We start from the raw sequence: 12195 nt of genomic DNA on the forward strand, positions 1-12195 counted from the left end.
GCTGGACAATCATTTGAAATCAAGTAATGGCAGCTGGGAAACAAAGACTTCCTGCCTTTGGTAGAAAAGAAATAACTGCAACTGCAGAAGGGAATTAGGAAGTAAATTCTGCCAAAGGCAATTCTTTATTGTTTTAAGTATTGATTTATTCTAAGGCTTAGCCCAAGAATTAATAACAGATTCTAGGACTAGCCACTGAGTAAATTTAAAACTACAACCTTTTTAAAAATGCCACTCTTCGAATCAATAGTCAAGCCTACTGGAAAGTTGACTTACATTATTATAAATCACTCAGCAGTAGCATGGCTGTTTTTCCAGCCTGGCCAAAAGTATTTAATGCCAGGAAAAAGGAGTCATTATAAATCAATGTAAAATACTGGAATAAACATAAAGACACACAGGGAGACATATGCCTTAACATTTAAAACAGATCAATCTCTTAAGTGGCTTAAATTAAAGTACATTAGATTTTGATGCATTTGTAGAAGTGCCCCTTGGCATTTGCCAGATACTTAGCAACCATCCCAGTAGACAAAGTTGTAGTTCAGATTATCTTCCTAAGCAAGAGTGTCACCTAAACGTTGGTCATTCTGTGTTTGTAAGTAAGTGGGTGCTTTACTATTTCTTCTCTTTTAGATTCCTGGATACCTTAAAAGAGACCAAGCTTACTACCTACCCCACCACCCTCCTTTCCTGCTGCAGCTGCATTCAAAAGTAAAATTGGTCAACTGAGTGCAACAGATCACACATCTGTTTATTGTGTCCAGCTTTTTAAGGGGATGAGTTGGCAGGGTGTCCATATTACTTGCTGCTTCTCTGCCTATTGTCAAAGAGTAGATATGCAGGACATACTCTCAGCTGTGCATTATAATTCCATCTAGTGACGTCAAAGTCTGCCGGGAATGTAAAAAGAAGACAGTGGAATTCTGAGAAGTAAATAATATAAATACACTGGTTCAGAAAATGACCCACTATTGTTTAACAAATCCAAAAGGAAGTCGTTCCTGAATACTAAACCATCTTTGATAATACTAAAGATGTCTTTGAGTGTAACTGTCAGAATTCCCAGCCAACCTATTTCTAAACAGACTATTTTTAAACATGTTATGTATATAATACATAGGAAAAAAATAGGAAAAAATACAACTGGAAACATTTCATAATATTTCTGTTTGTTAAAAAAAGTGCCACCTCCATTATTTTTTCCCATTTTTTCCAGACTTTTACATTCTACGTTAGGAAGTGTCAGGCCTGCAGCCATCTTTCCTTTTGGGTCTTTGGCCTGCCACACTTTCTATTATTCTACTATGCCTTTTCTATTGTGGGAAAATGGGAGGGGGATTGTACAGAGTTAGATGCTACGTAGCCATAACAAAATTCTTTCTAGAAAACCAAGGTCTCTGCACCTCTGCACCTGACCGGAATTGGATGGGTGGAACTGCCAGCATGGCAGTGGAAAATTGGACCATGTGATGGACTTGTGGGTGTGGGGGCAGGATCTTGAAGTTTCAACTGGGTGGGAAAACCAGGAAGCTTTCAGATTCGGGTTTTCCCAGATGTGCCAACATGGCTCCCTTAATAAATTGGAACTTTGAGTAATACTCTGCCTTGGACTCTGATTTACTTTTAGATGCTATTTGGAACCCTGACATGATGGTGTTCTCTCAAAGCATTGGAACGACATCGAACTGGGAAAGGCAGAAATGTGACGTGTTTTTCTTTATGGGAGGCTTTCAAGCAAAAGTTGGACAAATATTTCTTTGGGATTCTATAGCTCTATCTGCTTTTCCCTTTCTGCCACTAGGCATCATCAGCTTTGCCACTTACCAAGAGTAACTTTATGCTAAATCAGTCATTTGAAACAAAGAGCTTGGATTAAATGAAATGTAAAGAAATAGACAGCCCACAGCAACCATACTGACTGAGCCATACCTTTCAACTGAGCAGCAACTTCAAGGAAAGACTGCATTACCACCAGAGAGACAGCTTCCCCTATAATGAGAACAGGAAAAGTAACCCACTATTTTTCAGATACCAGAGCATGTGGAATCTGTCAAAACTCAAGACATGAAGGAATACTAGTCCATATTAAAAGAAACCTTTGACAACATGTTTTCTACAAGACAAAGTATTCAGGAATTCCAACAAATGCACAGATAAGGTACTACCTGGTACAAATTCAAGAGTGATTTGATGGCTGTACTCAAAAGATTTACCAATAGTTATTGGGCACAATTTAAGGGATTTGTATTAATGACATGGTGGCTCAGGGGCTAAGACGCTGAGCTTGTTGATCAGAAAGGTTGGCAGTTCGGCAGTTCGAATCTCTAGCGCCGCGTAACGGAGTGAGCTCCCATTACTTGTTCTAGCTTCTGCCAACCTAGCAGTTTAAAAGCACATAAAAATGCAAGTAGAAAAATAGGGACCACCTTTGGTGGGAAAGTAACAGCGTTCCATGTACCTTCGGCGTTTAGTCATGCCGGCCACAGGACCACAGAGACATCTTGGGACAGTGCTGGCTCTTCGCTTTGAAACGGAGATGAGCACCACCCCCTAGAGTCGGGAACGACTAACACATATATGCAAGGGGAACATTTACCGTTACCTATTAATCCCCAGCCTTAAACAGCTAATGGACAAACTATATAGCTCTAAACCCCAAACACCTCGAGTGATGGACCCAGTTGGGTTCCATTAAGAGGTTTGGGATTTTCCCTGAAGATCTGGTGGGCAATTCAACTAAGGTCTTAGCCACTGGCTGGAATGGGCAGATGGGTGAGACTCTGGATTGATAACTTTTATCTGGCTTCTCCATGTGCACAGATCTCAAGTTGCACCTTGGTTCTCCTAAAGAACTCTGAGGGATGAAACGCCAGGTGACAGTGAGTTCTAATCCAGCCTTAGGCATGAAAGCCAGCTGGATTACTTTGGGCCATTTTCTCTCAGTCCAACTGATCTCATATGGTTCTTCTTGCTGTGGGGAAAATAGGAAGATGGAGGAATAGCAGGTATGTTGGTGGCTATGAGTTATTTATGATTATAATAAAGGTGGGGAATGAACGAATGAATGAATGAATGAATGAATGAATGAATGAATGAATGAATGAATGAATGAATGAATGAATGAATGATACAATATAGTACAGTATACCTCACAAAGCTAAAAGGGGGGAAAGGCGAAGGACATTTAGACTTGCAAGACTCTTGTTACTGTAAGCCTCGGTGGCGCAGTGGTTAGAGTGCAGTACTGCAGGCTATTTTTGCTGACTGCCGGCTGCCTGCAATTTGGCAGTTCAAATCTCACCAGGCTCAAAATTGACTCAGTCAGTTGACTGCTGAGGTCGGTAAAATGAGGGCCCAGATGGTTGGGGGCAATATGCTGACTCTGTAAGCCGCTTAAAGAGGGCTATAAAGCACTGTGACATGGTATATAAATCTAAGTGCTATTGGTACTATAACATTTTATAAAAGTTATTTTTGCATGCATAGCTTTGATTTCTTATTCTGGTTTACTTCAGAGGGCTGACTTATACCATCAATCACATTATCCTTCTGGAGTGGCTATAAGGTTTGGGAGTGGGGGGGGAGCATCCTTTTTTGGGGGGTTCTCCTCCATTCTCCACTTTGGTATGTCAAAGAGGACCTTTTCCTGGTGGTTAAACCAAGCTACGGAATTAATTCTCTCATTTGATTCTTGCCTTGTCCATTTTCAGAGAATATATTTTTGTCCAATTTTTATTTCTTAATTAATTTTAATGTTATGTTATTGTTTTTTTCCTTTTTAAAATTATTTCTCTTTAATAGTAAAACAGGATACATTTTCAATGAATGAACAGGCTTGTCTTTGGCTTCTGCTGTTTTGTCCTGTGAGAGTGAGGAGCCCAACTAATCAGAACAGAACATGCAACTCAACTAGAAGATTGCCCAACTGCCAGTACTCATAAGACTGGAACTGCAGCAAAGAGCTCATAAAAACGTATTTTGGTGGAATGAGGCAGGATGGATGGAAGGATATGTAACCCAAGAGCAATGCCAGGAGATAGGGCCAATACACTTGCATTTTATCTATTTTATAACACTTCTGGGATTCTTTTGGACCGAAAGGCAGGATCAGCCTCAAGTAAACAAGGACCCTGCTGGATCCTAATAAAGTTCCAATAAACTCAGCGTCCTGTTTCCCTGAGCCACATATGTTTCTATAAAGCCTTTCCTCTTAATGTACCACAGGACATAGTCTTTTAGAGCCAACGAACATAAAAGGTTTCATAACCAATTTATATTCCGCAGATTACTGTTCTTCATTTAAACATTTCCAATTATTATTATTTATTTGACAGGTTTATATCCCATCTTCATCCAAGAACTGAACACAGCGTTCATAGCACTTCCAAGTTTTCCAACAGCAAGTCTTCATGGTAGATGGGCTCAAAGACAGTGATTGACGCAGGGTCACCTGGTAAACTCCCCTATCCAAAGGTAGATGCGAAACTGGGTTTCCCCAATTGTAATCCAATATCTTAACATTCACTCTATAATGATTCTCCTCTTTTGGCAGTGAAATCCTGCTCTAATTTGGGCTTTCTACCAGAGGTTTCCAGCATAATTCTGAAGAACTATGTCATACCCAAGCCCAAAATTGCCCCACTGAAACCAGTAGGGTTCAATCCTATATTTCCTCATACCTGGCGGACAGACTCTTACTAAACTAAAGCTATAACTTTCTAACTTACTAGGTATAGCCTGGGAAATTCTAGGGTGTGGCTACCATGCATTTCTCCCCCCCCCCCAATCCTCCACCAGCTGAGGACTGTACAGTATCTTGACCTGGGTGTTTCTCTTGTAAGATTTACTGCCTCGTCCCTGAAAAAGTGTTGCTGAAACTCTCCTCCACTGGTACACATCACATCCATCACAAACAGCCTCACCTATCATATTTGTATGACCGCTCATCTCACAAGAGCATGAATCATGGGCGTTGTACATCAATGTGCTCCAATAATGCCACAACAGCCCCACAAACTTGCAATGGAAAAGCAAGCAACCTAAACACTTTTTAAAAAGCTTAAATTCTAAAGAGCCAACAGAAGGCACAAAACCACACTGCATAACACCTTGCAACGTATGACTTACAGCTGGCATAGAAGAGCACTGCTGTGTGGTTGGTCTCTGCCAGAATTGAGAGGAAGGATTCTTCTGTCAGGGTATGGATGTGTTTCAGGAGAAGTTCACGCTTCCGATCTCTGACGGCTGATTCCACCACCTCATCATCCTGAATTTCTGCAAAGCAGATGCACATTCTAATTTACAAGAGGGACGGAGTGGAGAAAAGGTGCTTATATTATCATTGGTCTGAATACACCCCGAGGGGAAAAAATGGCATAGGAAATGGAAAATGGAACTGTCTTCTTGGCAGCCATCACTTGCTTCAGATTTTGTAGGTTTCTTAGTACGAAATTCGTAATCTACTTCCTCCCAAACTGCCTCTTGTTCTTCACCATCACAATCATTGCCTCTTCACTTGCCCCTTCCTTCTTGAGGTTGGGGTTGCCTGGATATTGTTGAATTTAACTCCCAGCATCCCTTATGTCAAGGTACTGAGGATTTAATAGCTGCCAGCTGATGTAAAGTTGTAAGCTGTAATCAGTAAGCTAATGCAATGTGGCTGATTTATTGCAGCTATGGTATTGCTTCTTTAAGACTCTGGTGGGGTCCACACAAGTCATTTACTGTTTTAAGAGGAGTCTATATATAGGTGGCAATTAGAGGGATTTTCTCTCTCTCGGCGTGTATTCAGTTCTCTCCTTGTGTCTGTAGTGAATGGTAAGGGATTTTATCTCCTGCACGTGTTTGCCTGTATATATTTGTAGATAAATCACTGTTAATTGTCTTAAGGCTGTGTATGCTGTGTTATTGCTCCTGGGTTTATCATATAATATTAGTCAAGCTGCCAAAACTCTGACACTAGCCCTCCTCCTAGGGAACAGTAGTTCAACTCTATGATTTGGGCCTAGCAGGAAAAGGCAACACAAATGGGCAAGACTGCTCCTTGTCCCTGCTTCTGTCGCCACTTGATTATTCAAAGAGATCTCCCAAAAAAAGGGGGGTCACAAAAACAAGAAGAAAAAGAATGGCAACTTTTGGGGAACAGCAATAGGATTCCTCTGAATCCGGGCAAGTAGAGCAATGCCAATCTCTGACTTTTAACTTTTGGTCAGCCAAGCTGAAAAGAGGCCACTGGACTTTCGTCAGCAAAATCAGAGGCAAAAGACTGCCCAGTAGGAAAGCCTCTTTAAGACTATCGCAAAAGAAAGGATGTCGCTCAGAGAATAGTCAAGAATTATTAAAAAGGAGGAATATCAGAAGAGATCATGAGTTGATTGCCTTCCCTCTTGCTAAAGTTTGAGAATCCAGTTGGGCTACTTAAGAGGGACAAAAGAGCCTCCACAATCTTTTGGGATAAGCAAGCATATAGGATATATGCTTAAAAATAATGACTGTTTGGGGAAAGGCTTTGTAGACACAAAATGACCCTGTCATAAAATGTCCATTTTCTACAAGGCAATCTGCTGAATTTGCTCCCGAACATCCTTCTTCCCTGTAGAAGATTATGAACCCAGAGTAAAAAAACCAACAACATATTTTTGCACTACTGATGGGTACCTTTACTAACAAAGTCACTTATCATGTTTATTTTCATCTCCAAGCCCTATGAAGAATTCAAGGGAATTCTGGGGAATAAATGATTTGGAAATTGCTTTCCAGCAAGGGCACTGCCAGTGCTGGTGGCCTCTGATGCCAGTTATCGGCCCTGGTTAGCTTTTAGCAACCAGCCAAGATTGGTTATATGCTGCCCTCTAGCTGGGCCAATATACAATAATATGTAGAAACCATGTGACTGTAAAACAATTGTGCAAATAATTTGCTTATCTCTGGTGAATATGGAATCCATGCAAGCTAGCAGGAAAGATTTTTTTCTTTGTCAAAACCAGCATTTGGAGTATGTTAGTTCAACTATCAAACTATAGAAGAATGGCAATGATATGTGTTGCCAATGAAGGAGAGTATTTGCAGCTGAAGGTTGAAATGAGGGATCCTGGTGCTCTCTGAGCTTGGCTGTTTTCTTGCAGATGCTTCAATACCCAAACTAGGAAATATCATCAGTGCTAGCAGATGACATCAGATGATCTTTAATATGCAGATGATATACCTAGTTTGGGTAATGAAACATCTTCAAGAAAACAACCTTATCAGAGGACACCAAAGACCCCCTCAATGAAATGTATATCAGACAATGAGAAGAATGGGTTTTTTAACCATTCTTTTAATTGGAAAGCAAAGAAACAAATTTGTGAAAACTTAACAGGTCAAAGACATTTCTGAGGAATCTTAATTACCTTGTTCATTGTTCTCATTCTCCACTCCCTCCTCTTCCTCCTCCTCTTCATAAACCTCTTCTGCCTTATCATCCAGACTAGGATTGCTCTGCTCGCCATTTCTCACCAATGCTACGATTTCATCTGCATCTTTCAATGTGAGGTATTTAACGGGCATATCCTGCAAAAATGCAAATATCCAAAAATGTGGCCCAAAATAGGACAATCCAGATTTCAACTGGTAACTCAATTGTTCAGCACACCACACACTCAGAAGGGCACTGAAGTAAGGCATGGGAATTACTATAGTCCTTATAAACAAATGGGGTTTCCATTATTGAATATTGATCTTCAGATCAAATCTCCATCTCTCAGATGCATTTTGACTGACATTGTTAAAAACTGTCTGGAAATATTCCAAGGTTATCATCGCCAATAAAAAATACATTACTGTTATACACTCTATAACACAGAACAGCTAAAGCAGCAAATTGTATGTGCATAATTCTGGAAGTAATCAGGAGCATTTCCTTTCCCGCAGACAAGCCTAGGATTGCACAATAAATTAAGAAGTAAGTCCAAAATAACAACTATGACCACTTACCTCCTCAACTGTCTTGATAGCCACATTATATCGGGAAGAAACATCCAGACCAACAGAATTCCTTTGAAGATATAAGAATTTAAGTTATGAATTACAGTAGAGAATTTGATTTTTGTAACAGTTTCAGAGAGATAAGTGAAAAATGTTGTATTCAGACCACAGGTTTGTGTTCAAATTATTCAAAACTTCTCTGTATAAAAACAAATGCTCCATGAAAAACAATTAGCATCTCAGAGAGATTAAATGAAACATATTTTGCCCCCATGTGCTGAGCCGCAGTGGCACAGTGGTTAGAATGCAGTACTGCAGGATACTTCTGCTGATCACCAGCTGCCTGCAATTTGGCAGTTTGAATCCCACCAGGCTCAAGGTTGACTCAGCCTTCCATTCTTCCAAGGTGGGTAAAATGAGGACCCAGATTGTTGGGGGCAAAAGACTGACACTGTAAACCGCTTAGAGAGGGCTGAAAAAGCACTGTAAAGTGATATATAAATCTAAGTGCTATTGCTATTATCCATTTTTATAGATATAAGGGAGAAAGTGATGGTCTTATCTACAAATGCAACCAAAGTATTAACCAGTCTGTTAAAATTCATGAAATTCAGCTTCTTTTTGCCCTAATTAGACATAGAAGCATAGAGGTGAAAGGGACTTTGGAAGTCTTTGAGTCCATATCCCTGTCCAAGGCAGGAGTCCTCTTACCATCCCAGACAAATGGTTGTCCAATGTTTTCTTGAAGACCTTCAGCAATGGAGCACCCCCAACTATGGGAGGCAAGCTGTTCTACTGATTAACTGTTTCCAATGTCAAGAAATTTATCCTTAGTTCCAGGTTGGATCTCCCTTTGATGAGCTTCCAGCTATTGCTCCTTATCCTACCCTCAGGTGCTTTGGAGAATAAGTCAAACCCCTCTTCTCTGTGAAAACCCTTTAAGTTATTTTGCTTGACTGTCTCTCTCAATCCACTTGTCCTTAATCTCTAATTTCTCTCATTTATCCAAATGTTCTTTCACTGTGACAAATTTCCTCTTGGGTCTGAGACCAAATTCTCATGAGTCCGGGTACACCTCCAGTGGTTTTGGTTCTGCCAACAGTATTCCTAACAAAACTCTTAGCAAACTATATGGAAGCTCCCTCCTTGGCTATTACACATGTATGCAGAGATAGCAAAAGGTACCCAGCCACAGACTTCATTGGGAATTCCAGTCATGGCATCCAGGGTTATCTGCTTTATAAAAAGGATTGTTTCATATTGCTTTCACTTGCTTCCTTCGAGCAGTGCTTGGGGATCAAATTGCACATTAGACAGACAACTGCATATACATAATAGAGCACAAGAAAATATTAACATTAGTAAAACACCAGTGTGAAAGTCAGAGAATCACATGGAAGAAGAAGAAGCTGAAACTTTCTCTTCTTTAGGTTCAGATGCCTATTTACCGTCATCCCTACATCCATCCTTGCATGAATTATTGTGGAATGATCATATTAATTATTTTACTTTGATTTAAAGCCAAGCAAAATAAAGTTTACTGTGTGTCCTGACCCTTCCCATTACTTTTGGAAAGATGGTTCCAGCAAAGTCTTATGCCTGCCATTACACACACACACAAACACACCAAGATATATGACCTCTCACTAAACTGAAATTAGAAAGAAAAGCAGATGTGGATTCTGCCCAGTGCAGCTACGTTTATATATCTTTTAGGTTCCTTACAAAACAACCCATTTTGCCAAAGTTTTGTAAATTAAAGTTTAAAAAGCTGTACTGTAGCGCCACCTGGTATTTCTTGCCATATTGCAGCTAGCCTTCCATGGGCAAGTTCTGCCATCCCAGAAGTGGGATGCAACTCCCAGCAGTCTTGGGACGTCATGGTAAGGGGTGCTGGAAGTTGTAGCTCAACAACTTCTGGCCAGTTATAAATCCACATGATGTTGGAATTATTTCACAAGCAGAAGCCACAGAGGCCCAAATGGTATGAGTGCACATTTCAATACAAACTTTTCTTTTCTTATAGCAAATATTCAGAGGTTTAAAGGCTTTTGATCATATACCGTATATACTCGAGTATAGGCCGACCCGAATATAAGCCGAGGCACCTAATTTTACCACAAAAAACTGGAAAAGTTATTGACTCGAGTATAAGCCTAGGGTGGGAAATGCAGCAGCTACCGGTAAATTTCAAAAATAAAAATAGATACCAATAATGTTTTTGAATATTTATTTCAAAGAAAAACAGTAAACTAGCGGTGTATTCAATGAAATACTTCACTCACCTCATGATGCTGATGTCCCGCTGTGATGATGATGTCCCGTGCAGCCGCGGGAGCGATGTCCCGCCTCCTATGACACACAGCACAGTGATTCCTATCATTGGATCACTGTACTAGAGGAGGTGGGACATCGCTATGTGGCTGCTTGCCATAACAAGGAGGAGGTGGGACATCGTTGCAGAGCGGCAGGAGGGGGAGGAAGGGGAATCGTAAGACAGCCCTGCATTACATTAGAACGTGAGGAGGGGGGATGGTGCGGTGCGCGCTGCGCGGCAAACTGACACAGAGGGAGGGGAAACTCACAGGGGCACCGGGCCATTCACGAGTGTCACCCAGCAGCATGGCCCCGCCCCTTTTTCTCCTCCATTTCGGGCAAATTTTTCACTGACTCGAGTATAAGCCGAGGCGGCTTTTTTCAGCCCAAAAAGTGGGCTGAAAAACTAGGCTTATACTTGAGTATATACAGTAACCAATGGTTAGTGAAGACTGACAGTTGCAAATAAAATTTCAATAAGCTAATGGTTTGAATAATAGCTCATTCTCCTCTCCCGGCTTAACTGCAAACTGATCAAATTATGAAAGATAAGCAAGTATATTCAGCTCTTGCAGAATTCATCTCTTATTTATTTCAGCAGGGTTCTCATGTTGGGAACTCATGCTTGCTCTTTCCTATTTGCCCTGACAAGATCTTGCATTGTTTAATCACAGGAATGAGCATTACTGCAGGAATACCTGCCCACCTCTAGCCTGTTTCAGTCAAATCAATCCTATTTGCTAGGAATAAGAACTGCAATCAAACATTTCATGCAGACATCCGTTTGGGAAGGGATGCAATTAAGATTCAGGCACCCAGTTAATTTCTTAAGCCTTTTTTTAGCCTTGGCAACTTTAAGATGTGTAGATTCTGAGAGTTGAAGTTCACACAACTTAAAAGTTGCTAAGGTTGAGAAACATTGTCCAAAGCAAAAGGATAGGCTTCAACCTTAGACCCTGTTCTAAATCTTCCTAGGGATATCTTTGGAGGTTGGAAAAGTTGGGGGTCGAAACTATCAGGATGGGCAGTCACAATCAAAGCTCAAATTCTTACTACATGCGTGTGGGATGCACCACATGCACATAAACAGCCTCCCCCTTTTAATGAGGAGCTTTAACTGGAGCTTCAATTTAATTGGTGTTTCAACTATGCAGTAGCATTTGCCTGAGTCCATCGTGGATGCAAGTCTATCAAGATTCTCAGTCATCCAGGTCATGGTTGTCCCAAAGGTACATTTTCGAAAGGCAACTGGACTTCGTTTTTCCTTAAAGATGTTTCACTTCTCATCCAAGAGCTGCTTCCATTTTAGAAGAAACTTCTTCCATTTTGGAAGAAGCTTCTTTGCATGCATTTTAGATGAGAAGCAAAACGTCTTCGAAGTAAAACAAAGTCCAGTTACTTTTTGAGAATGCTTTGGGATAACCATGACATGCATGATTGAAAATCTCCATAGACATGCCTCCATGATTTTGGGGGGGCCCATGCAGATGGCCCTGACACTTGCTGTGAATCTTTGGAAATTTCCAACCTCAAGAATTACACTGAGATAAGAACAATGGTGAGATAAGTTCTCCCCTCTCTTCTGCCTCCCCACTTTTTAATCCCAAAGGACCTTGACAAAAGGAGAAGTCCTGCTTTCCCCAGCAACTGCCAGGCTACAGATTCAGCAATCCTCTTGTCCGCTTCCAGGGTCTCTTCCTGGCTCAGAATGAAAATCAGAGGTAGGCCAAGCTGGAGATGAGTAGTTGAAATCTTTTTGGGATCTTCTGCAACCTCCACCTGGAGAAGAAACACCAGCATAAAAGATCAGCTGAGTGGCACTGCAGGGGGACCATCAAATAGATATGACACAGAAGAAAAATAAATGGGCAGGACAAACTCCACCACAATAGCAGTGCTTTTTATATGGAT

At 40.9% G+C, this 12195-nt stretch overlaps 1 protein-coding gene across 3 annotated transcripts in view; it reads right to left on the bottom strand.

Annotated features, from left to right (window-relative positions):
* TXNDC16 (thioredoxin domain containing 16) overlaps window positions 1-12195 on the bottom strand; it is a 54578-nt gene that overhangs the window by 16668 nt on the left and 25715 nt on the right. For all 3 annotated transcript variants that reach the window (XM_032236556.1, XM_032236562.1, XM_032236560.1), the window contains 5 exons: window positions 11897-12063; window positions 7978-8038; window positions 7395-7554; window positions 5131-5277; window positions 1933-1992 (listed from right to left, as the gene is read on the bottom strand). In XM_032236556.1, the coding sequence (XP_032092447.1) occupies window positions 1933-1992; window positions 5131-5277; window positions 7395-7554; window positions 7978-8038; window positions 11897-12063 (595 nt within the window). The remainder of the gene's footprint in view (window positions 1-1932; window positions 1993-5130; window positions 5278-7394; window positions 7555-7977; window positions 8039-11896; window positions 12064-12195) is intronic.

This window comes from Thamnophis elegans, chromosome 1 (genome assembly GCF_009769535.1).
Source record: "Thamnophis elegans isolate rThaEle1 chromosome 1, rThaEle1.pri, whole genome shotgun sequence".
NCBI classification, from domain to species: Eukaryota; Metazoa; Chordata; class Lepidosauria; order Squamata; family Colubridae; genus Thamnophis; species Thamnophis elegans.